This window comes from Bactrocera latifrons, unplaced genomic scaffold (assembly GCF_001853355.1).
Source record: "Bactrocera latifrons isolate USDA-ARS-PBARC rearing strain unplaced genomic scaffold, ASM185335v1 scaffold_38, whole genome shotgun sequence".
In the NCBI taxonomy this organism is placed as follows: domain Eukaryota; kingdom Metazoa; phylum Arthropoda; class Insecta; order Diptera; family Tephritidae; genus Bactrocera; species Bactrocera latifrons.
Window position 1 is genome coordinate 431,019 of NW_017537023.1, and position 27,411 is coordinate 458,429.

Here is a 27,411-nt window from a genome sequence, read left to right on the forward strand (position 1 = left end):
AAAAATAAAAAAAAAAATGAAAAACTAAAAAAAAAATTAAAAATTAATAAAACTCGCTACAACTCAAAAAATTTTGACAAACAAGCGCTATTCTTATTGTTTACAGTAACTTAAAATGTTCATCACGTCAAACTGCGAACATTTTCGAGTGATTATTTTTAACAACTATCGACGTGGATTAACTCATCAAGAGCGGATAGATGAAATTAGTTAAATTTTTGACAATGTACTAGCTCCAACAAGAGCCAGTCTCTAACGATGGTATTGGAAATTAAATCGAGGTAGTAGATCATGCCAAGACGAGTTTTAATTTAAAAAAATTGAAACAAATTTAAAAAAAATTAAACTAAATTTAAAAAAATTTAGAAATAAAAAAAATGTAACCAAAAAAATTTAAAAAATTTTAAAAAATTAAAAAAAAATTTAAAAAAAATATTAAGAAAATTTGCTATATTTTTTTAACTATTACTCAAACTGCTTCGCAATTTATGTCGAGTTAAGCTCTTTCAACATTTTATTATAGTTATGTACTGCTACTGTTTGGTAGTCAAAAGCAAAGTTGTGACTTTGAAATTACCTTCTAGTTGAATGTTAAACTGTGCTGTGGCTCATCAAAAAACTACATTGACACGCGCTTAGTTGACATATTTACGGAAATTATGTTTTTATATATATTTTTTTATTTTGGTATTTCTACGCCGACTGCCATGTCATATTAAGTTAGAGCAAGCATTAGCGCAACATTAAAGTCTGCACTTACGCACATTTGTTTCACGAAAATTTGTTGTATTCTTTTTTAAATTTATATTTGTTGTTGTAGTGGTTATTTTTTTGTATTAGTTGTTACTATTTTTGTTGTTGTTTTTGTTTAAATTTATATTTGCTGTTGTTGTAGTTTTTGCTTTTGTTGTTTTTTCTGCTGTTGTTGTTGTAGCATTACCGATTTAACATACACTGATAGGCAATTCCGCACACGCGCGTTTCATTTCTTTTGCTGCTTGCCACATTTTTTCAAGGACTTTGTCACAAAACGGTGTGGACGGTTGACGGAAGATGCCATGGCCATTATATGTACTACAAGTACTAGTAGCTGCCATCATTTCATCTTTCTTTTGTTTTGGTTTGTCGGTCACAATTTATGTACGCGATGATTAGGCTAACATGTTTGTGCATGAATATGTGAACCGTTATTACAGCGAATCCGGACGAAAATAACCACACGACAAATCCCTCATAAAAATATCTCTATATATGTATGTATATGCGCCCGTGTGTATGTATGTATGTGTGTATGATATTTAACCGATAGTCAACAGCAGTTGCGTTTGTCTTTAACACTGCATATAACGGTTCTAAGCTCTAATTAGTTTCACTTCAACTGTTTCAGCAGTATTTCCGTACACATAACCATGTATGTAAGTATGTTTGTAGGCGTGCATGCGTGTGCAGAGTTATATTTAAAAGCATCAAAGCTTAAACTCTAATATACAAAATTAAATTTTCCACACACACTCTCACTGGTGTTGCAAGATAACACCAGTGTTGGCTTTGAAAAAGCTGCCGCTTTACTCCGAGCACGTCCAGTTCGCTTCGTTTGCCGTCACAGACTGAAAAGTCGTACACGAGAGCGCCGTTGATGTAGCTTCAAGCGGCGAAGTGCAAGCGAATAGGCAGTGAACGCACGAATGTTACGTATACGCCCCGTCCACCACCAACAGCAGAGTTACGTATACGCAACGGTTGATATGCGCGTGCCGGTTTATCAGTTAGCATAAACTTGCCGCTACTGAAGTATTGTGAAAATCACGAGAGCGAAATGAGAATATTATGGTGTGGTAAATCAAGAAAAAACAAACAAATTTCTGCATATAAATATATATATATATATATATATGTGTGTGTGTTTGTGGTTTTAGGTATATTTATTGGAGTTATACAAATATTGTTAGAAATATAGCATAAATGCGAATGTGTGTGTGCATATTTATAAAAGGTGTTTTTTAGGTATGTTCGAATATTATGAAACTTAAAAGTGTAGCTCAGATATGTATATAAATATTAATGTAATAAGTTTGCAATAATCCATATTTTCTCATAAATGCTACTGTAGAATGGACAGCTTGAAATTTCTTTAAAAAATTATTTAAAAATATTTACTTTTTCTTGTTGCAAACCAAAATCCTGTTTCAACATAAGTGAAAATAAGTTGTTTCAGTATATTATCGCTTAAATATATATATTATATATAATTAAAGTTTAAAATTTTTGACGTAGTGCATACTCAGAACGTTTTGGGTTATTTATGTTGTTTACAGTAACTTAAAATATTCATGCCAGCTCAACCCGAACTTTCTCGAGCGATTATTTTTGACAACTTTCGACGTGGGTTAACTCATCAAAAAATTAGAGAGACCAGTAAAGATACCTAGACTCCCTTTTATATATTCAGAAAACTCAGAATCTTTGTTTAGAGAAACTTAAAATATTAATCTCTATTAAATAAATTTCGGTATTTGGCACTAGTATTGCAATCACAATACTCAGAAGTTTTTGACAAACGAGCGTTATTTTTCTTGTTTACAGTAACTTACAGTATTCATCTCGTCCAACCGCGAACATTTTCGAGTGATTATTTAGACAACTTTCGAAGTGGACTAACTCATCAAAAATGCGGAGATGAACTTAACTAAATTTTGGACGATAAAGCTCTATCAAGAGTCAGTGTCTAACGATGGTATGGTGAATTCAATCGAGATCGATTCGTCTCTAAGATGAATTTCGGGAAGGTCACCCAAAAACAGTTCTAGCTCTTCAACCTGAAAGGTTGAAGTCGGAATTGTCTTAATTAAGGATTTAATGGACTACTTCAATTCAGTCAGATTTCTAGGTTTTGTGCGGACGCCTCGTGCTTGACATAACCCCATCAAAAACAAGTCGCAAAATGGAGTTTCTTGATATTAATTTGTCCCGTTGGAGCTCTGCATTAACCCGTCTGTCTACGTGTGCAGTTGTTCCATATTCCAAACGCTATTGAAAGGAATGCGTCTTCGGCGCAGTTCTCATTCAACATCTGTTAATACCGATGCTCATTGACATTTACTGCTACATCGTTTCAATCGAAGTCGTAGATCACACGAAGGGGAATTTTGGGAAGGTCGTTCAAAAACAGTTATTAACCGGAGTCCTAACTTGTCCCCGAATGATTTCTTTCTATTCATGAGAAAAAAAAAAAATAAGAAAATGTTTATATGCAGTCCACTTTTCGCTACTATTATAAGGGAAAAAGGGCATTATTGATCAGAGTTTTATCCCGATATCTTCATTGGTCCCCCAGTTCCTCTTTTACTTCATCTACTTTTTATTTAATAGTTTTTAATTATTTTAATAATTAATAATTAAATCAAGTTTAAATAGTGGTATCTTTTGTGCGTTTTTTGAAAAAATTTAAAAAATCAGTTATTATGGCACAAGAATTTTTTGTTGAAAATTTTAGCCTGTTTCGCGAAGACTGTAGGAAATCTCAAAAGCAAGTTACTAGAAAAACAATGTCTTCTGTACTTTTCCCGCCCTCGCAAGGCAACGCTTCAAACATTTTAGTGCGGTCGCAGAATCTATTGAAATTCACGTCAAGCGCTGATGTCTTAAAGAGTGTTTTCTTCTCATGAACGGCAGTCTATCTGGTATCACTAAAGACCAAAACTGGTATATATGTGGCTCACGAGGCCATTAGACTTATCTAACCCAAGGTTAGTTTTCAGGTTAGTTTATACCGAATTTCTTGAAAGAAGGAAAAGTTGTTAAAGTTAAAAGTAAAAACCAAAAACTTGGTTTGTTGAAAACTCGTTTATTAGACAATTAATAATTCGAAATTTTCATATAAATTTTGAGGTTATGTGAAAAAACTGTCAGGTCTAAAGTTGTACATAGATTTATTTATTACCCACAATTTTCATGTTGAAATCAATCCGGGCGTGGTATGATCGCAAAAACGTGAAAGAGATCGCTGTAATTATCGAATGTATGAGGGATCCCCTCGTTGATACTTTTATTCCCTTTTTTGTGAGGAAGCCGGTTGTATGATTTGTGTGGTGTGATTGTGGTTGGTGTACAGTAATGTGGATTGTAAGTGTTGATATAGTGAGTGTGGTGAATTTTGCGTATCAGTGTTGTGAGTCTGAGTCGATGTTGTGTGTTAACATGGTGTGTATGTTAAGGTCGAGGGATAAGATTAATTTATACCCATACTCCCATAAATAAATTTTTTCATGTTTTTTATTTTTTCATCCTTTTCTAATATGTTTAATCCTTACTGCTTATTAACAATTTCAATATCTTCAACGCCTGGTATATTATATGAAAAAAATTTCTTTTGTCTCATTTTTGAGTAGACGAATCCAATATTTCACTGGAAATACTTTTAATGATGATTGACAAATATCTAGAGATCATCAGTACCCTATTTTCGGCCACTACTTCCACATAAACTCAACACAAATAATTGTTCTCTCTCGTTGATATCGTTTTTCTCTTCGTCAATCACCTCAAATATTTCTAAAAAAAAAATATGATGAAAATCTTAGTAAAACAAAATATATATTTTTAAAGTGCATAAAGGGTATACATTATATAAAAACTGCCTTGTCATCTCAGCAACAAGCTGAGCATCCGAAATGTGTGAGATAAAAACGTGTAACTCCTGTACTCACGCTTTGGCCAGAGAAAATATGCCATTATGCACTCGCTCATCTCCACATATTAACATATGTAAGGTATACACAAGTGTATATAGGCATGTATATACGAGTATGTAACTGCATTACACATATGATATAACCGAAAAGCACCGTAGACCACAGCGCGGACACCTGTAGTACAACCAAAAGCTTTTAATGGCTACAAGTGGCCTATGCAAGTAAATATTTGTGTATGTATCCAGCCACAGGTATATTAGCTTTTACAGCGTGAGTATGAATCGTTTTTAGCGTTTGATGTTTGTCAATAACTGCAACTGCAGCTTTGTTAATTTTATTTATTTTACCCTTCAATACCTTTAATATTCACATTGCTTGTAAGCAGCAAGCTGTAATGACCGGTTAATCGATTTCACTTTCGCACTTTTTGGTATATTTGTGGTACGGGGGAAGTATGAAATGATTTTTATTACGTTTTCTAATATCATTTTCCACTAATTTCCAACTTTTTCTTATATTTTTAACTTAAGGAAAAAAGTTTCTATTAGAATTCGGTGTCAAAACTGTTTCAGCAGTAGGTGATTTAGCCTCAAATTTTAGATCAAACTGAAAGCAATTTTTCTAGAAAAGAAAATTGGGTTATCTGTATTCAAATATATTATTCAGACGGTTAATAATTTAGTTTAATGTGATATGAAGGGCAACAAGTCGAAGAGGCTAGTTTTTTTTTTAAGTAAAAAAAAATCAATTCAAATTAGAATAATATAAAAATCTTGACAAACAACGTTCTTTGTAAAATTCAAACCAATTTCTTTTCTGTCTCAACTTAATGTATAATAAAAATATTATTATTTTTCTTTATTGGCGTAGACATCGCTTACCTGGTCTTTCCAACCGAGTAGAGTTCTTCCTCTTCCTTCGCTTCCCTCTTCAGCTCTCGGTATTTATTCCATCCCGCACATGTTGTAGTCAATTGTAACGGTTCGAGGTAGGCAGTCTGTTTTCTCTCCGCTGCGACACGGCACTTCCTCTAATACCACCTGTTCTTTTAGCTTTTCGGAAAGTCAGTGGTGCCGTTTGCAGCTGTACGTTAGGAACTTGTAATTCCATCCCACAGTTCCTTTATACCGTATTGCTTATCACTCTCAGAGAGCAGGAGTGTATGTCGAGTAGAAAATCTTTGGGCTGTCTGTTGTGATTGCAGCTTCTCGTCGTCGAACTTTCCTTGTATTTGTTGACGTACGTTTTTGCTGCACAGAGGCGACTGCGTATTTTCGCTGCAACAAGACAGTGGATTGAGTCAATGTTAGGACCTCGCAGCATATACACGTCTGGAGTCATGTCTTTCGTCTATCACAACATGAGCGATCTGGTTGGCTAGCTTGATAAATTCTCCTATGCTGGAATCTAGTACTATAGATAACCATATTTCGGCTACCGGTGAAGTCGATCAGCCTCAACCCATTTGGGGATGTTTCATCATAGAGAGTGAATTTACCGACATTGTGCCAAAGATAGCTTCTTTGCGGTATAGTCGCTACGATTTTGGCATCATCTTTGGTCACATCGTCCCTCTGTTCCGTCGGGGCGTGGGAGTATAACAGCGATTTATTGAAAAACTTCGCTTTGATGCGGACTATGGCTAGACGTTCATCGACCGGGTGCATGCTAGGACTCGGCAACGGAATCTCTCTCTCACCAAGAATTCCATACTTTTTTATATGACCACTGTAGTAAATGCCATAAGGCCTACTCGTCTCAAGTCTTGTCCCGTCAATCGCACTTTTTGGACGGCAGTTATGTTAGTCTTTACTTTTACGAAAACATCAACCATCTGGGCAGCCTAGCCTGTTCTATTAAGGGACACCTGGAAGGCATGTCCGTAATCCTTAACATTTTTTCAGGGGTCGTCATCAAAAGGGGTGTCACTTATGCCCATTCAGTCGATTACTCACACAGAAAGAATATATTGCGGCTTGTTTTTGTAGCACGATTCGTGGTCCACCCTATACATCATCCATAATATTTGTCTTCAATTAAAAAACTTACATGACAGACGGTTTTTTAAGCTCAGTCGCTATTTCAGTTGCCCTAGATCGGGGATGCATTTATTGTATGCATGCATTTTTATTAGATCCTATTTATAAATACATATTTATATATACAAATCATAAAACCTTAAAATGTTTTTAGTACATTTAATAAGCCATAATACTACTTAATAAACTAAGTCAAATCCTTATTGAGCAATTTTCAAAAATTAAGCGAACGGAAGCGGCAGTAGATGAGTAATAAGGCATTTGCTCACCGTACTCGCAGAGGAAATTATGTTGCGGCAGAGCAAATAAGAGCGATGGAGGTGAAAATGGAAAGGTAATAGCAGTCACCCTGCAGGAAAAATGTTGGTTCGTATTCCTCTGCATTTAAGAGAGGTCGCTATTTCAGATGGCCGTAATCAGACAACAGTGGGGCTGTAAAAACTGTGCAACGGGCGTGGCACCATCCATCTTTATCCTTTATCTCAGAAAATATAGTACCTTACCTATTTAAACCAAATTTGTTATATGAATTTGTTATCTAAATATTCCTACCATACACGCTGAGTATGAGCTAAATATCGGATGACAGTCCCGCCTACTTTCCATGTAACAAAGTTTTAAAGACAATTTGATTCTTTCACTTTACAGTACACAATTCAAACATCAATGAAGTTATCAGAAGAATATTTCGAACAAGTACTGCCTTAAATATATTTCATCTTACGCCCGATTTTCGATATTTCACTATAACTTTTCAAGTACCCAGACACCAAATATGTAGATCTTAGTGTTTATGACTAACTTTTTACCAAACACAACGGTCAATCTGTAAGGTTTATCATTGAAATTCGTGGATAATATACTTTTAGTGACACGTTGCCAAAAATGTTTAAAAACGTCCCCATATTCTAACCGCTAATATTAGGTTGTCAAAAAAAGTCTTGCGGTATTTTCGCTAGTTGGTAGTAGTTCCAGTTTTATTCGTCACATCGGGTCATGCTATACCCTTTTGGAAAGCTCATTTCACGCGCTAACACGTGTTTGATTGATTGTCGTTTCTTTTAAGTCGTTCGTGAGTTATAACGTCGCAAACATTTAGCAAAGAGAAAATACGGCATATTTTACAGTACTACTACGATAAAGGCAAAAATGCATCTCAAGCCGCCAAAAAAATTTGTGCAGTTTATGGACCCGATACAGTTTCCATTTCCACCGCACAACGATGGTTTCAAGGTTTTCGTTCTGGTGTAGAGGTGGTCGAATATGCGCCACGCTCCGGAAGGCTTGTCGGCGAAAATTGCGATAAAATCGCTGAATTGGTCGAAAGAGACCGGCATAGTAGCAGCCGTAGCATCGGTCAAGAGCTGGGCATGAGTCATCAAACCATTATAAAATAAAATAAATAAATAATACCGCAAGATTTTTTTGACAACCAATTATGTAAGAAATTTCTATGAAATTCAGAAATAATCTCTCTTTTTGTCTAAAACAGGTCGTTCCCATGGAGTGGAGGTCTCTTTCTTCCTCTGGTAGGTACCGCGTCGAATATTCTCCAAGCTGGAATGTTTTCGTCCATTGGGACTATGTCAAGTCTTGTCTGAAACCTCGTCTAGGTCAGCTTAGCGGTGATACGAAGTTTACATATAGCGGCATAGAGACAGTTCCTTTTCGTGCAGTCGAAGACGGTTTTAAAATCAGCGAAGAGGTGGTGTATGTCGTTCTTCTTTTCACGGGTCTTTTTCAAGGTTTGGCGCATGGTGAATATCTGGTCAGTTGTTGATTGTCTAGGCCTAAAGCCACACTGATAAACTCCAAACAGTTTGTGGACTGTTATTTTTGCACACCGAATGCTCGAGAGAACTGATTTCATATCCTTACTCTATATTTTTCCTTGTGGGTAGCTACCCCTAACTGCATGTTGAATTTGCGCCAAATTATATTGGCATGGAATTGAGTTAGCTGGCGCGCAATAGGAAACAAACTTTATCAGTTTAGGATGTAGTTACCACGATTTTGCAGCGCAAATTGCTGCAGTTTTCAAATTCCAGCTTTGCAAGGCATACTGTGCCTGCAATAAAGACAAAAACAAATACTACGTCTCGGAGTCTAGTGCAAGTGTAAATGCAGGAAGAGCTGTCAGTATGTATGAGGCGATGTGTGTATGTATATGCCATAAAGTTGTTGTAAAGCTCCCGAAGTTGAAACGATTATGTAAGGGTTGAGGCAATGCATGTCTATAAAAAAGGATATATACATACAATACCTATATTTTCAAAAATTTTGTACAATTATTATTAATGCATAAATATCGATAATGAAAAAAAAAATATTTTAGTTTACATCAAGATCTTCGAAGACGCAAATAGTTGAGCATTTATATTATTTTTGAGTACTTGGAAAATATTACATTTTACTAATTAGCAAAATATTAATAAAAAAGTTAGTAGCATTATTAAAAAATATTATAAAAATATTTTATTCAGTAGCTTTAAGAATTATCTGCCGCTGCGTTTGCATCTGGTGTCAATACTCTCGGTGTAAGACCCTCTAATTTCAAAATCGATGTCATGTCAAATTGCAACAACACAATCAAGTAGGAAGTGGCCGCGCTCACCGTCTGTAATGTTTGTAATTATTATTTGATAAAAATAAAATGATTTTTGCAAACATGAACTACGTTTGACATACCGAGAAGATGAAGGTATAATCCAACGCGAACAGGCCAATGCCATTGAACTGGAAGTAACCCTCCCAATGTAGAAATTGCAATGTGAACGCCTTCATTTTATTATAGTAGATATCATTGCCCAGCATAAAGGCCGGTTTCTTCTGCATAATCTCGTGTACGATCATGGCCGATTGCTTGGAGTGCGCATTCGTGTTGCAGCATAAACGCAAAACGAAGTAAGCGACCATCATGGTGGTGAAACTCCATATGACATAGAGATAGATCACATAGTCCATGAGTTCGTTTCTGCCACCAACAATAAACATGACCTTGGTTTCTAGAAATATGCCGAATATGGTGATAACAAAGCAGGCCGCCATATAAGGTACGCACTGGGCGCCAAACTCCGCATTCACCAAAACGCTCAGTGAGAGTATCTTGTCGTGTAATTTAAAGAGGCTGGGCAAATTTATTTCGGAGGTCTTGCTGTAAGTGTTGCAAAAAATATTACTATATATACGAAATTGAAGTTAACTGTTAAAATGAATTAAGTCCAATTAAGCTGAGATAATAGCATTGACTTTTCGGGATCTTTTCATTGGAGGTGTTATTTACGTGGCGGGTTCCAAACCCAGCGCTCTACTCTGGGAAGGAATGGTTTTTGGCTACCCATAGGATACTTAGCGGAAATCGTAAGCAGCTTGAGTCATATATAAAAGCATCGTTTTTGGCCACTCCCAAATGAATGACGCTCAGAGAAGTTTCCTCACTTGCGTGAACTTCAAAAGGCTGTTTTTTGGCTACCCGAAGGACGGACTCTTGGTCTAAGACCGGAAGAAGAGTTTTGAATACTCACAAAGAGATGATACATATTTCAACCCTTATTTCATAATAAGTAAAAGCATATGCTTCCAAATTTTTTTTTCTCAAAATAAAACTTCAAATTCCGCATAAATTGCTCGGCACAAGTCAAATTGCGCCCCAAAATTTAAGTCGACTTAAGCACTATTAACATACAACCACAAAAATGCTCTTCGAACACACATTTTCATACGCACCCATCACTTGAGCGCGTCTCATCATATTCCCCAAAGCTATACGCATCATCTGCCGAGTCATCCTCCTCAGCGAAATCACTATCATTGTTGCTCAAATCATCTAATTTTGCGTTTTTCTGCTGCAAACCAGCTGTTTTTCGCTTTGACAATTCACTAATAATTGCTGGACCTCTGCTGCTGTCCTTTCTAGTATCACTTTCAATATCCATAACGGCAATCGGTGAATTCTTCTTCTCACTTTCCTGATTGATTTTTTCGAAGAGCACATTTAGCGTGGAGAAACGCTCCGAAATCACCGATACATAGGATGCGAACATACCCTGTACTATGCTGCCGGCAACATATGGAAATGTTAAGACCATATTTGTTAGAAAACAATATGGACCATAGTAGCTGGGAATGAAAAGTGAAATAAATTATAATATATAATACTAAATAGTTTTATATAAAATTTTGGTGATTGATAAAATTGTTAATGTCTGTTTGTAATCGGAATGTCCATACACTCTTCCGATTGAGAAAATGCTGAATTTTACTATTCCGACCTCTAATTCTCTTCAATTTATCAAGTCTTTGTGTATAATTAAGAAAATATTTACGCAAAAGTCTACATATATTCATCTATGGATATTCAGAAATTGTGCTTCATATTCAGTCCTCCTCAATTTAGCTTTAACATTCAAAGTGTTTTAATGAAAGATAGAAGAAATTTACTTGGTAGAAAAAGTAGTATCAAAGCGAGAGACGAGAAGACTATAAGCTAAATTGAGGAGGTCTGAACATCAAGCATAATATCGGAATATTTCAAAAGACAGCTATACTTAACGAAAGAGACACGAACCTAAGTCCTAAGAAACCTAAGACTATTTCACCACAAGATCAAACATAACGCGTCAATTACCATCTTAATTGTACCAGTTAATTGACTTTTCTAAGATGATCTTTCAGTTTACAAAATTCGTAATTTTTATTCATCAAAGTTCCCTTTGAGATCGGAACAAAGAGAGATGGGTGTCAGATGAGTAGGGTTAGTGGGGCATTCAAAGAGGTGGCTAGTGTCATTCTCATTGCACGCAGGACATATATTAGATATGTTGGGATCTATGCTGGATAAGTAGTACATAGTTTAACATGGTAGAGTATCCAGAACGAAGCGCTTCAAACGGAAACTCGAGCTCTTCATCTGCAATGTGTGTTGTTTAGACTACAAGTACGGCATTCACTGAGAGGGAATCGGTGAAAGTGTTGCTGGCTCCACTGTGAATGGCGGTCAGTGCTTGTCGGAAGTTAGTTGGGTCCGACGGCCGTTCGGCGTATTATTTGATGTCATTGTTTGAGGAATGACCTCTTGATCTACCTAAGAGGCGGTTCCGTTGCAAGCAGGTAACTGCAGGGATGATTTCTGCGAAAGTACTCCAGCAGGAACTGCTGGGAGAGGAGTTCATTATGCTCCTTAACTGGGAGGCATCCTGTAGTAGTCCGAAGTGCAGTATTCTGACAAGTTTTGAGCGTCTTCGTCTGTGTTTCACTGCATTCAGGCGACCATGTTGTTGCGGCGTATTTAAGGACCATCACTTCAGCCTAGCAATCCAGCAGCATTGCTTCCGAAAAGGGCACAGTACCACCACAGCACTTAGCGTGATAAACGCCCAGATAGTTCGTGGCCTTAATCAGAAATCACTCTGCGAGAGAACGATATTTGTATCTTTGACACAGTCAGTCATACAACGCTACTGAAGGACATCGAAAAAAACCGCGCTCCCTCCAGAACTGAAGTGGAGCATGAACTGCCTGAGCGGTCGTCAATCATCCTCACTATTTCGAGGTAAAAAATCAGAACTAAGAAGAATTAAACAAGGGACTCCGCAGAGTGGTATCCTCTCTGTTCTTTAACTTCTATATCTCGGAATTCCCACAACCACCAGAGAGAGTTTCTCGTACTGACGATTGCACGATATTGACGTCGGGCAATGGAATCCATGGCGTGTGTTTAATGGTAAACGGCTATCTCTCCTGTCTTCCTCGCTTGCTCGCTGCACGGTACTTCACACTCGCCCTCATTAAAAAATAGCTTCGATTCAAACTGACCGATCAGTAACAAATTTTTGTATGGACTAGTTTTTTTCCGGCAATATTTCTATTGATTCACAACTCTCATTGAATAGGGTCTCTACAAAGTAAAATCTCCTTAACTGATTGAGCCTATTTGGCTTGTCGGAAAGATAAAACATCGATCTCAATAAACCTTACCTATATACTGAAGAAACTTATACTCGAAATATTCATCATGCGAAATATAATAATAATAATAATCATGAATAAAAAATAATAATTTATGGTTTAAACTTACTCGAAAATATGGCTCACATCAAAGAATATTGCGAATGCGAATGTTGCCAATAGTATTATCCAGGTCAAATAAAATAAGCGCTTCGTTTTTGCCACAAACAGCTTATTGCGATTACCAACCAACTGGATACACTTTTCCGATAATTCATCGATTTCATATAGTCTTTTGCCAAACTCTATGTAGAACTTTTTCTGACGCAGTAACGTTAGAAAATAAATGCTTAAATATAAAAAGCAACCCAAATGCATCAGCAGTTTACCGCTAAAGTTGCAAATACTGTTGCATTCGGTCAATTTAAAGATGCTTTGTGGGTGAAAGTTGACATAATAGTAGCAAAAGACGTAGAAAACTGGCATAACAAGTACGATGCTATAGTCCACAATGAGATTTGAGTCAAATTCCGTACGATTGAACGGCACCAAGCCAAATAGCTAACATAAGAGACAAGCATAATATATTATATATTAGGGAAGGAGTAAGAAAAATATTTATAAGTAACTATATCTTTCTTGATGATCTCAAAACCTGCAGATGCAGAAGAATAGTAAGACTTTGTTAATAATTTTAAATTCTTAATTTATTCTTCAAATTCTATATCGTCGTATACTTGTGCTAACGTCTTTTTCAAAATAGCCTTCAATGTGCTTAGTGATTCTGTTTTAATGTCTTCAGTTGACTCAAAACGGTTTCCCCGGAGTGGTCGTTTGAGTTTGCCAAATAGCTCGAAGTTACACGGAGATAAATCAGGTGAATATTCGTTGAAAATTAAGCGAAGAACGCATTAAGAATCAATACATTATGCGACGGTGCATTATCGTAGTGAAAAAATCAGAAGTTATTCTGCCTTTTTACGCATAAACGACGCGTATCACTTAAATAACCAATTCCTTGTTGACACTTTGGCTGGTCTGAAAAAATTCGGAGTGCACCACAACTCGATAATCGAAGAAAATCGTCAACATAACCTTTATTTTTGAACTGTTTTGACGTAGTTTGATCGGCTTCGACTTACCTTGGCCAGAATATTCGGCCGATTGATCGTCTGTTTCCTGGTAGTCGGAAAGCATTGTTTCACAGACGCTATCGCGACAAAGTCTTTAAAAAAATTTTAGTGATTTTGGAACCTACTGTTCTTTCACATTTATTAGAGCCAAATGATCTTTCAAAAAGGTTTTCACTGACCCTTCCGATATTCAAACGGTGCCAGTAAGATCTCTGGCTGTTAATTCGATTCTCAAGCACTAACTCCTTTATTTTATTGAGTTTAAACGGTTATTATCGACATGTTGGGTCCGTCGTTAGGTTTAAAAAAAATGCGAAGCCTAAGATATAGGCATTTAAACCCCTTCAAGATATAAACTTTTCTTGAAGAAAGGGAGCCAAAGTTCTTCGTTTGGGAATTACTTAATTTCGGGTGAAGCAACTTTGGTTATTGGGCAAAAAAGGGAAAAAAGGAGTTTCGAATATTGATAACATATTGCTTTTTCAAGGGGAAAAACATAGTTGCGGCAAAAATTTGGCTTGATTACGAGTTACCGGACACCTCCAGAGGAAAATCAATCATAAAGGACTGGTATGCTAAGTTCAGACGTGATAAAATGAGTGCCGAAAGCGGTGTACACAAAATAATTTTGGATGACCGTGAAGTGAAGCTGTTAAAGATAGCAGACACTCTAAAGATATGTATGAACTGTACATGTATATTATATCATTCATGAATATTTGGGTATAAGAAAGGTCTGTTCAAAGTAGGTGCCACACGAGCTCACTTTTGACTAACAAAACGACGAGTTGGTGATTCAGAGCAGTATTTAAAAGATTATCAAGCGTAGTGAGACCGAGTTTTTGTGTCGATATCTGACAAATGAGGAAACATGGCTCCATAATTTCCATCCGTAGTCCAATCGATAGTCAACCGAGCTCCAAGCTTGGAAAAACGCAAGAGTTGGCTGGTAATGTTATTCTATATACATATATGGATGAGATGGAATAATTTTTATTCAATACCTTGAAAAAGGAAAAACAATCAACAGCGACTTTTACTTAGCGTTCGAAGGTCGAAATCGCCACAAAAGAACCGCATTTGAAGCAAAAGAAAGTCCTGCTTTACCAAGCCAATGCATCGTGTCTCAAGTCAGTGTGAGCAATGGCTAAATTCCATGGATTGGGCTTCGAATTGCTTCTGCATTCACCATATTTTCCAGATTTGAACCTTAACAACTATTTTCTGTTCTCAGATCGTGGAATGAAAAGATGGGCGCCGAAACTCAAGCCTATTTTAAAACAAAACGAAAAACAACTATAGCCAAAAAATGTGTTTTACTACAGAAGTCCGGGAACTTTGTAATTGAGCTGTTAGTTTAACTCAAAAATTATAGCGATTGCGACTAAAAGCAAGAAGAAGAGAACATTAGTATTACATGCCTCTCTCATTAGTTTTACCGTCACATTCCTCACATTCACAGACACTTCTCCTGAGGCAAATCCGATTAAATTTATTATCAGCAGCCGAATAAAAAAGTTTAAAATATTTTTTAGAAAATATTGGTCACTCGTATCCGGAATAAAAAAATTAAATTATTTTTAATTTATATTATATAATTTCCTTGCTCCTTTTTTTAATTTACCAATGAAAAAATCTGCAGCAATAAATTCATTTTCCGTTATTTTGTGCCGACTTGCGACCACTCAACTATACTCTCCACAATTCACTGTTATATTCGTTTATGGGACATTAGGCTTAATCTAATTTTATGTTCGGATAATTTACACACGACTTAATACGAATGAAATTATTGTTATACAAGTGTCAGATAATAATATATAACAACAACAATAATATTGAGCTATCAGTTCAAAACAATGCGCGATAATATCTATTCAATCAACCTGAACGACACAAGGATCTCAATTAGTTTAATAACAATATACACTGTAAGAAATTATTTAGCGGTTAACATCAGCTTCAGTAATAATAACTGTAATATGGTGTTTATTACTTAATTATAATAATAATCTCTCTCCTGGTGTTAGGTCTATAAATTTCGAAATTTTACCGATGCAGTTCATCGATATTAATGCAAAACCTTTGGATTCGAAAAATACACTGAATTTTTTTTTAGTCAAAAATCTGTATTAAAACTTTTTTTTGCCAGGGAAAGCACTTCTTAATCAAATACGGATGTTACGAATTATCTTTTTAAAGTCCCAATCGACAGTCAATGGTAATTCTAGGAATTCATTCACAAAGTAAGAAACGGGCCCTTTATATTATTTATATTTATTATAAAGGAAGATCCATATACTTTACATATCACCACACGAAACGGTCTGATATTACACGACCTTGGTGGCCACCGAAATGTCTCAATAAATCCATTAACGTCGCCTTATTGAAATCAAATGTAGCCGATAGCACAAGCTTCAATTGCAGTCATGAAGTAGTAGGTTGTCATGGCGCGAAAATAGAAATGGGCCTTATCACTGAACAAAATTTGGTTCGAAAACGTCGGTTCTTCTTGGAACTTTTCAAGAACCTATAGAATGAAGCGATGTCGCTTGGAATTTTTTCCTAATAAAGTTGAAGGATTTTTAAACGTTGTGCAGGCGTAAGTATTTCCATGATGAAATGCCTAACAATACGGAACAAAAATGACATGACAGCTTGACACGACTCATGCGTGAATTTTCAAAAAAAGGCTATTGAAAAAAGTACCTCAACTTGGATCATCCGTTAATAACGATGGCACTTTAGTTGTGATGCCTTTCTTATAGAATATTTAATGATATTTACTGTTATAGCAGAGAATTATGTGGGTACCAAATAACGGAGTAATGGCTTGGTATTACTAGACGGACAGCTTTCTATAACTGTGAAACCTTACTATGGTATAATAAACAATGTAGAATGAAAAGTTGTCACACATTTTTTAACTGGGAACCGTAAAGTCATCGCACACATACGCGCTGCGCAACTCGAGTTCGCAAGCAAGAAACTACAAACTTGTTTAGGAGCTCCACCAACCACTAACCGTAACTTATTTGTAGTAGTTTTTTTTAACCCATCTTTAAAATATAATACAAATTCGGATTACAAATCCATTTTATCAATCAAACCGTCTAAACTATGGTCCCTGCAACATTTATCTGCTTCAAAACGTGAAGAACTGGCCCTGTAAGCATGAGCTCTAGATTCCGTCAAATGAAATTCTGTTTAATCAAGAAAAATGAGTTGTCCCTTGCTGAATCAAACAAACATTACTTCTCAATAATTAAATTTATTTGGTACAAATTTCTGATATTCTGATATATACATATATTTTATGATGAGTTGTGGATTTCCGACCATTTCAGTACCTGCTTTAAGCCCCAGATTGGCATTATGGAGATGGTAAAGATGAAACCTCCACCGAGTAGAATGAAATCAAGATTGCTTATTGGATATTTTGGTGGACCAGCTCTAGTGGCCTCATAGCTGCGCTTAAATATTCCGTTTCGCATTGTTTGCGGCTGCACAGCAGATAATATGGAACGAGCCACGTATTTATGCAACATTTGCAAAATTTTCGTCTCTGTTCTCTGAAGCAGACTTTTTTAATAATAATTTATGATATGTATGTAAAGCTGTGAAAACTAATTTGAAATATTGAAAGTTGATTTTCAATGAAGATATGTTTTCAAAGTTTAGAAGAGTCGGTAGCTTACCTCAGTATGTTTTGTTGAATCATGCCGAATGACAATTATTTTTTTTTTTTCATTATTTTTGAGATATTTTTTTATGAATTTGGAAAGGCATTACAAATTCTCGGCACTTTGTTGACAGCCTTCCACGTAATAGTGCTCCGACACAGACTGAGGTAAGAATATATAAGAATAAGAATAAAAATAACCATTTACATCAAGGGATAATGTGTGAATTCGAACACTTTGCACTGGTATTATGTACCTCTGAACTTCATTTTTTATTTTAAATGTGTTTTTTTATACTAGGACTGATCAATAAATCTCTAAAAAAATTCCCATAACACGCCCGTATAGCGTTAATCTGGCAACTTCACAATTGACAGCTGATTTAGAAATCATGTGGCAACATTCCAAAGTACAAGTTGTCAGCTGATTTTCTATGTTTTCTGTGTCAATCAGAAAGTTTTTTTGTCAAATTAAACTTTTTCCTTTCACAAACGCTTTGGAACCGCCACAGTATATATATACTGAGGGAACCGCTTTGGGGAATTGCAGTTTATTGGAGTGTAGCCGCAGCCGTTGCCTTTCAATTGCATTGTACGTTTAAAGAAATAACAAAAAATACGTAAAATGAATTCGAACAACTCAAGCGCGGCTTCAGCTGATCTGAATGGTGCAAGCACTAGTACAAATGGAAATGCAGCCACAACACCAAAAACAAGTTAGTGTATAAATTAAAAAATCGAAATACTTTAATGAGTGAGGTGTCAAAGAGCTTTTTAATGAAAATTTGTGCTTGCGGAAACGACCGTGAATGCATTTCATACACGTTTAATACACATACTCTACTTAATAGATGCGTATGTGCAAGAAAGCTACGGCATCCGCCAAACAGCTGCGCTCTTAAATGAAAAAAAAAAGCTATGACATGTTTATTTTATTATGTCTACCGTGCATACATACATATCCCATAACTTATATGTATGTGCATGAGCACAATAGTAAATATTACGCCACACGCTCTTGCGATACATGTGCACAATGTATGTATGTAGCCTTTGCGGCAGCGGTCTAAGCTCTGATTTTGGCGAATGAGTTTGCAAGATTTTGTAATAGCATTTCTAGCGGACGTCTATTGTAATTTTGTTATTGCTTACAGATGGCAACGGCCCCTGCAGAGGTGAAGATTCATGGGAAGAAATTACTCTTGATGTACCATGGGGTACTGTAGCTGGTATGTTATCTTGTTATCTAAAGTGTGGGATTGATTTGAGTCTAGATGGAATTAGATAGTTTTAGAAGCAATGTAATTTATTTTATTGTAATCGATACTAATCAAATCGCGTTTACAACAAGACTAATTTTGGGTATTTTTTTATTTTTGACACCTGTGACAAATGTATCTAAAGTGTTACGCACTAAAACGCCTGATAATTTTTTTTATGTTAAATTTATACATTAAGGAAGTCATATAAAGTAAAGAATTGAAGCGGGCGGCTTTTATAAATATAAAATGCGCTGTTTTTAATGTATTGCTTAAATATAATTTTTTTTCAATCGCGTAGCCTGTTTACAAATTGCAAATATCATTCGATTGTAACTCATGTTTCCGCTAAAGTTTAATAAGTTTTTCAGCTTTTGCTGAGTTAAAACACTACAAAAACAATGAATTGTTTTTTTTAATATAATTAATGTCCGTTTTTTTGTTGAATATGTACAACAAAAAATACATATACAAACGTGCTTGCATACAATAGCATTGATTACTTTCACATTCTTGATTTTTTTTTTGAATGGTGCTATATTTATATTGATAATAGCCAGACTATTTTATTAGTCATTTGTCCGTAACGAAATTTGTTTGATTAATTCAATTATTATTATTCAATTAATTCAGTGTTAAAATTTGAAAATTAACAGCGCCTTTATGGTTTTGATGCTTATTTGCCTTAATCCGTGAAATACAATATGTATTAGGTTTCATTTCGTTGTTGGGAATAGGTATAACTGGTTTTTGTGTTACGATAGTAAAGTAATCAAAATTTCATATATACATATTTAAAAATACTTTATTGCTATACGTATGTGCGCTTTCTTTATCGCTTCGAAAATGGTGATAAGCAACTCAGTGATTTGCTTTGTGATATTACGAATAATAGTTAAGTGTTCATAGGCCATTTTAGGGAGCGTAAACAGTGTTTTGAAAAACGTAAATGTGTATATATTTATTTGACGCGGAAATATAAATTACAAAAGTTAAAAATGACGTAATATTGTAAAAAAAATTTTAAACAGTAAACTCAAAAGTTGGTTTTTATTTTTTATTAAAAAAACTTTTTGTTTCTTTATTTACGTTTTTAATTTTTCTAACTTTTATTATTATTATTATTTTTTTTTTTTTAATACTTTTTTTAATTTTTATTATTTTTTCAACGTATTTAATTTTTTATATTATTTCAAGTATAAAATTATTTTTTATAATTTTAATTTATTTATCATATTTGCTTTATTTTTAATAATTTTGTTTTTAATTCTCATACTTGTTTTATTTATTATAATTTTTTTTTTATCTTCATACAATTTTTTATTTTGGATACTTTATTTCTAATTTTTCATTTTGTTTAATTTATTTTTATTTATTTTTTTATTTATTTATTTTTTTCTATTATTTATACATTTTTTCACATATACATATATTTTTTGTTTTTGCAATACATATTTTTGTGTTCCGTGAAATTAGCTTATATGCATGTAACGTGTTATAACCAATCAAATAATAATGATGAAAAATGTGTGTATTACATTCCTATCGCCACTTGCAGGCAAATGGTGGGGTCCACGTAATCGTCAGCCAGTACTAGCGTTTCATGGTTGGCAAGACAATGCCGGCACATTCGATCGCCTGTGTCCACTGCTACCCGCACACATTCCAATATTCTGCATCGATTTACCAGGACACGGCAAGTCCTCACATTATCCCAAGGGTATGCAGTATTTCATCTTTTGGGATGGCATTTGTCTCATACGACGTATAGTGCGTCTCTATGGATGGGAAAATGTGACATTGTTGGGTCATTCAATGGGCGGCGCCCTCACATTCATGTATGCAGCTAGCTTTCCCGAAGAAGTAGATAAACTCATCAATATTGATATAGCTGGACCGACAGTGCGTGATGTCGAACGTATGGCAGCCACTACTGGCTGGGCTTTAGATAAATTTCTGGATTATGAAAATTTACCGTTAAAAAAACTACCATGCTATAGTTATGAAGAGATGATCAAATTAGTTTTAGATGCCTATGACGGCTCGGTGGATGAGGAGTCCGTGAAAGTGTTAATGCGACGCGGCATGATGCCAGTACCACCGGAAGTGCAGAAAGATGGCTTTAATTTCTTACGAGATTTACGCTTGAAAGTGAGTTTCCTGGGCATGTTCACAATGGAGCAAGTACTGGCGTATGCCAAGCAGATACGCTGTAAAGTACTCAATATACGCGCAGAGCCTGGTATGAATTTCCAAAATCCCCAATTCTATGCGGAAGTAATTGAAACGATGCGAAAGCATGCAAAATTGGTGATATTCGAGAAAGTACCTGGCACGCATCACTTGCATTTGGTAACGCCAGAGCGAGTGGCGCCCATTATTAGTGATTTTATACTGAAGTCATAAGTATGACTGTCTGACATAGTGGAGGCTTTAAGCTACTTACATATAAAAATATTACATACATGCATATTTATAAGAGACAAAACTAAACGAAATAGTCAACTAAATGCTTATATAAGTCATAGTAATTGTGTGTATAATGTGGTTTTTGAAATTAATTTTCACAAGTGGAGGCACAAATCAAGTATTAAATATTTGTACTACAGAATGTCTATGAAAAGTGCATTCAACCGGAATTCGAAAACATTAAACTCGATTTGAATTACTTAACATATTATAAATTTGAAAGTTTTGTTTAAATTGTGATATTTTGAATATTCTTCTTCTTGTTATTTATTGTTTTTGCTAATTACGCTTGTTTGTATGTATGTCACTGATGCTAAAGCGTAGTTTACAAAAACTATAGTTACTAAAAAATTTATGAGGACAAGAGGTACTGCAAAATTTCCATTTCTAAATATTAAAGAAAATATTTTCAACTGAAAAAATGCTAATGAACAAAATAAAATGCTACATAAGTATAAATTAATGCAAAAATAATTTATTAATAACCAATAAGGAAGAGCTAATAGTATAAACGTTCCCACGACGGACATGTCTACGTAACCAGGACGGATATATTCGGGCTAGGCGAAGGTCTGGATTGATTTCATTACTCTGAGCATATATTAAATTTGCCGCGAAGTTTATAACATCCACAAGGAAACGTGCTTATAAAATGAAAGTTAAATGATCGTAGCGGTCAGAGTTGATTAAGCCAAGTTCGTTTGTCTCTCTGAATATACGCGAATTAGTTCCTCAGTTGCTGAGTTACGAATCAGAAATCTTGCACACGACATTTTTATCTCAAGAAGTTGCTCATTTGTCGAAACCGACGATATCGGTTCACTATACCATATGGCTGTCATACAAACTGAATTTTTCAAACAATGACAAGTCCTTGTTTGAAAAACTCTTTTATATATTCACCAAATTGGGTTTCGATTATTGTCCAAGGCAACAGTATAACCTCCTTAAAAATTTATCATATCGGACCATTATAGCATACAGCTGCCATACAAACTGAAGGATCAAAATGAAGTTCTTATATGGAAATTTGTTTTATTTGAAAAGATATCTTCAAAAAATTTGGTATGAGTTATTATCCAAAGTAACGCTAAAATCTCCGAAGAAACTGATCGGACTATTATAGCACATAGCTGCCATACAAACTGAAAGATCAGAATGAAGTTCTTATATGGAAGACTTTTTTATTTGACAAGTTATCTACACCAAATTCGGCACATAATATTGCTCAAAGCAACGCTGTAATCTCCGAACCAATTCTTCAGTTCAGACCTTTATAGCATATAGCTGCATTACAAACTGAAAGTTCGAAATCAAGACAAATATATTTTTATACTCTTTTATGCTATAAAAATGCAACTGAGAAAAGTATCAAAGCTTCGTTGCAGCTGAAGTTAATGTTTTTGCTTGTTTTATTTTGAATTTTAACTAAAAGTTCCTGTAAAAGTTGTTTTCTCGCAAATTTTGTTATGAAAACTCTTATATTGAGCGACTTATTGCATAACATTTAATACTTGTGTAATAAGGAATGTCAGACAACACACAGAAAACAATTCGTACCATTATCTAAAACATTTTGATACAAAGACAAATATAGAAGTATAGTTTTAGGCATTGCAAACAACCGTTAGTTTAACAAAACTATATTACTCTTGACAACATGTTGAAAGATTATAAAAAAATTCTACATATAACATCACAAACAATGTATTTGCATTTGTAAAGCGGCGACCAGCCAACCACCCCATTGATATGCATTTGTTGTTGTCTTGACAACAGTGCGTTTTGTAAGCAAGGTGCGACTGTTTACAATTTCTTTACTTTGCTTTTACTACACGTGTTACTGTAGCCGTGAAAATGTGTTCATTTTGTTCACAATTAAAATAAATTAAAGGTTCTATATGCAGCAGACTGTTGTCGAACACATTAAGTATGGATGCAATAAGCGAAATTAATGAAAAATACTCGGCGCTGGAAGCAGAGATCGACAGGCGGCTGGAAAAAATGTAAGTAATTGCCAACGGAATTTAAAAAAAAAACACTTGCATTTTATTTATTAAATGAAAAAAAAAAAATTTAATTTATTCATAAAATGCAACAATGAGACTTGGATTATAATAAATATGCGCTTTGTGGATTATATGCAGACAAAAAACGCTTTAGAAATGATATTTTCTTATTGTACAAAGGTAAACAAATGTTCAATTTGCATACAGGGTGGTCCGACAAATATAATTTCTAAATATTTAACCTAAACGCCGGGTGGTGTCACTATTGTATGAATTTGAAAAAAATAAAGAAAATTTATTTTCATGTAATACATTCTCGTAGACGACAGTAGCCGATCTTCGGCCGAATCGGACTAGTTTTAGAAATAATGGAAAAAGAACAATATCTGCGGTAATTTAGTTTAAATTAATTTTGGCTGAGCTCGATACAACGGAGGGTAATGAGGCAGACCGTCGAATGCAGATGCTTGTTCACTACGGGCAAAAAGAGCAACTGTGAGACTAATTTTTAAACGTTTTTGACGCAATTTCAAAGAGTTGCTGCATTGGATGACGCATGTATGATGTACACCAGATACCAAAGAGTGCACTTTACTTGGCGGACGTGATCCTACGAAGCCTGTTTGAACAGCCCGAGACTTAGTGACACCAATTTATGGAATTTACAATGTTTTATCCACAATTACAGCACGAGACACAGAAGAAGTGCGAAGACTGGATCCCAGACTTATCTTCATGGTACAAATCCAGTACGCCGCAGAAAAGAGTGAGAAAAGTACCTCCCAACTTAGCAGACTAATGGCCAACATAGGGGGCACCAGCCAAGAAAAGAGAAAGCTTCTAATGTCTACGACAATCAACGTCGTACTATACGGAGCTGAGATCTGGGCAGCCATCAAGGCTGCATCAGCCTACCGAACAGTCTCAAGTGATGCAATATTAGTTAAAAGCGCTAATACCCCAATTGACTTTCTGGCATAAGGAAGTAAAAATAACAAGAGCTCAATATAAGAAATAAATGAAGGTATAATAAGAAGATAGCAACGGAGATGGGAGAATCAGAGTCGTGGCAGATGAGAAGCAAAGTCCTCACTCGACGAACAAAAATCAAATTCTATATGTCACTCATGGCTTCGCTTGGAATCTCTAATTGGCGCCAGCCTGCGAAACGAAGAAACGACTGGCGCGCTTTTGTTAACCCGGCTATGATCGCGTAAACAGTGTCTACGCCAAAAAAGAAGAAGAAGATATTCCACCTACTTCGGTTTGTTTTGTATAGTTGACGTGCTAGACGCCTAACACTCTTCGAAATTCTTCGTTGGTCTTCCTATTAACGCTATTTATAAATTGTAAATAAATATGCATCTAGAAAATATACATATATAATAATTATTTTTGCAGCAAAGCTGATGAAAATAAATTACAGAAATTAGAGGAACAAAGAGCGAAAAAGACTTCGGCACAATCAACTAAGGCACTCTCATATGAGGAATCCATTGAGAGAAACACGAACTTACTCAAGGTGTGAGAATATTTCCAAAATCAACTACTTAATATAAATTTATATGCGATAATGTTTATAATGGAATACTTTTTACTTATTTTATGTATGTTTGTGCAGTCTTTGGACATTGCGAAAGCGCGTTTACGTTCTCGCTCCACTTTCTCACCAGTTGAGCAAATACTGGAAAAGGCCATAGCGAATTATAAACGGGAATTGGCAACGTCACGACAACAGTTATCGTCACGCCTCGAGCAAGTGCAAATTCACGAGTTGTCATCGGGGGGACTAGACCCAACCAGAGCGGCTGAAGGAAGAAAGTAACGCGAGAAAAGGAAAGAACAACATTGAATAATGAAACCATAAATTTAATTACACTATACATAGTAACTGTGACTAATTCAACTATTTAGTATATAAAATAAAAAATATTCAATACATGTTTGAAAAATAAGTTCACAACTACTTAGAGGCATGACTATATAAATCTATATAAACTTACTTTCATACCGACCGTATAGGAAAATTGTTTACTATACTACTATATACTCGCTCTAATGAGGTTCAACATTATCCGATATACATATGTATTTTTTTAAACACCGTTTGCCACTAATGGTTTCAGCTCGTGTTGTCTCTTCTCTGTTTGCATTTCTATTAAAGATTAAATTTGTAAAGATTATGTTACTATTTCGAAGGTCTGACATAGATCTGGAGGACAAGTTGTATTGCGAAGGTGGAGTCTAGATGGGTTGCTTAAGAGATTATATCCACTTACTAGTCAGAAAAAATGCCTTTGTTTTATGAACTTTTTTTTTAGTATTTATTTAATAAAAATATTAGGTGATGTTAGGTTAATCAGGTAGGCTAATAAGGTACGCATAGACCAGTTTTGGTCCTTTGCGATACCAGATGGAGTTTAGTTGCTAGGTACATGAGGAGTGGTCATCCTTTAGGATGCCGACGCTTGAGCCACCATTTACCTCGCTTTCGCTTTTAACCCCTCCTTTCTTGGCTTCGTCCGGGACCCTCTTGTGTTGACAGAGTTGGAACCCTCGGTCGCCTGCTGAGGAAAGCGAAGAAGTTCCTATTCCTTTTCTACGTTAATGCCTACAGCACTTTCTTGTTCTCAGTTTTCATGAGCTGCGGCAAAACTGGTTTATCAGTAGTATTACAACCCCTCACAACCTATTTATTTCTTTTGCAATGGAGATGTGGCCGCTTGCGGCGTAGCTCATAAGGTCACTGTGACCGCCGCTGGTAGCAGCTTCGTCTCCCACCGACGTTGTACTAATATCCCAGTCCGCTTCGTTCCTTCGTTGACCTCCATGTTGAGTTTTATGATTCGGGGTGTCTACCCCTGGCATTTTATACCTATCGCCAGGTAACTGGCCGTTGTATTATCCATTCACCATTCTGAGAATGCAATTGCAATCCAGAAGTAATCCATCATAAGGAAATAAATGGGCAAATACGTCAGCCTTCGCTAGGGGCCGCCCGCCTGCATCGTAATGACTCTGATAGGCGCCAGCTTGAAATCGTGACATTGTAAGAGGAATTTTTACCGATCATAAAAACATTAAAATTTTTTACAGAATTTAATGTACTTTATAATCGGTGATTTATTACGAAACACTATGTGTATAGTAGCCGACCCTCAAAAACACCATAGAAAGATGTCTGACGGTGAGGAAGTTGTTTCTGCTTAAAATTAGTTCAAATCTAAAAACATAAAAAGTTATTATTATTATAGATTAATACAGGTAATGCCCAAAGTTTTTTTATTTAAGACAAAATTCCGGCTTCCCAATGAAAAAAGTAAATTTTTCTAAGCCTACATAGTAATTTAAAAAATCGAGATTGTTCTCAACAAACTTAATTATTTTTTTATGATCATTACCTGACAAATATATCTAGCAGTTCTTATGAAATTTAAAGTCGATCGGTCTAGAAGTTTTAGAAAAAGTTTGTTCACCCACTCTGAAAGCAACGTTTCGAGAAAAACGAGTTCAAAGTTTTGGGAGCCGATTGCACTAAACTAAAAAATTCTTATATCTAAGCACATAATTCCCAAACTATTATATTTTTTGTATTAATTTCAAGTTTTCAGAGAAGATTTCCAAATATATGTACAGGGTCTGCCATTTGTGGCGAAGTGTTTTCGACAGCTCGTGCTGGCCCTGTTTGTTTATGAATTTGTATAAAACTTTGGCAGTGTGTTCAGTAAGGTTTCTCATTTCAGCATTTCACCTTTAACTTTGGTATAACGCTTGAGAACTGTCTATAATTATGACGCAATTCACTTTCTTCGGAAAGTCGGGAATCGGGGGAATCGGGAAATCAGAGAAATCATTTTTTCAGATGAGGTCCATTTCTGCTCTAATGGCTTCGTCAACAAACAAAATTGTTGCTAATGGTCAAATCCCTTTTCGTTCAGAAAAATTTGTTGCATCCAAAATAATTTACGGTTTGCTGGGGATACCAGTTTGGCGGTATCAATGCCATTATCAAGCGAATAAAATCCTTCCCAAACGACATTGCTTTACTCTATGGGCTATTTAGAATAGTTCCGAGAAGATCCGATGAAGCCCATTTCTGGCTCAATGGGTATTTAAACAAACAGAATTGTCGTGATTCGGATTAAGAACAGCATGAAGATATTCAAAAACTGTCAGCCAG

General features: G+C 35.4%; 4 protein-coding genes across 4 annotated transcripts in view; 2 read left to right on the plus strand and 2 right to left on the minus strand.

Annotated features, from left to right (window-relative positions):
- The window catches only part of LOC108972111 (probable G-protein coupled receptor CG31760), a 35,446-nt gene extending 34,632 nt beyond the window's left edge, over positions 1-814 (minus strand). Inside the window, exon 1 of the mRNA XM_018938589.1 lies at positions 578-814. The gene's annotated coding sequence lies outside the window, so the exon portion shown is untranslated. The remainder of the gene's footprint in view (positions 1-577) is intronic.
- Positions 815-9,218: 8,404 nt separating this feature from the next.
- On the minus strand, positions 9,219-16,536 carry LOC108972107 (gustatory and pheromone receptor 33a). The gene is made up of 5 exons (XM_018938586.1): positions 16,507-16,536; positions 12,807-13,237; positions 10,457-10,849; positions 9,419-9,884; positions 9,219-9,347 (listed from the first exon to the last, which is right to left on the minus strand). Exons 1-5 carry the CDS (start codon positions 16,534-16,536, stop codon positions 9,219-9,221), a joined length of 1,449 nt encoding a protein of 482 aa, XP_018794131.1.
- A 1,392-nt stretch (positions 16,537-17,928) lies between these two features.
- LOC108972113 (probable serine hydrolase) lies at positions 17,929-21,492 on the plus strand. Its single transcript, XM_018938591.1, has 3 exons — positions 17,929-18,210; positions 18,649-18,723; positions 20,312-21,492. Exons 1-3 carry the CDS (start codon positions 18,120-18,122, stop codon positions 21,157-21,159), a joined length of 1,014 nt encoding a protein of 337 aa, XP_018794136.1. The 5' UTR covers positions 17,929-18,119; the 3' UTR covers positions 21,160-21,492.
- A 1,588-nt stretch (positions 21,493-23,080) lies between these two features.
- Positions 23,081-25,121, plus strand: LOC108972121. The gene is made up of 3 exons (XM_018938601.1): positions 23,081-23,228; positions 24,633-24,753; positions 24,853-25,121. The coding sequence occupies exons 1-3, from the start codon at positions 23,155-23,157 to the stop codon at positions 25,054-25,056; spliced, it is 399 nt and encodes a 132-aa protein (XP_018794146.1). The 5' UTR covers positions 23,081-23,154; the 3' UTR covers positions 25,057-25,121.
- The last annotated feature ends 2,290 nt before the right edge of the window (positions 25,122-27,411 follow it).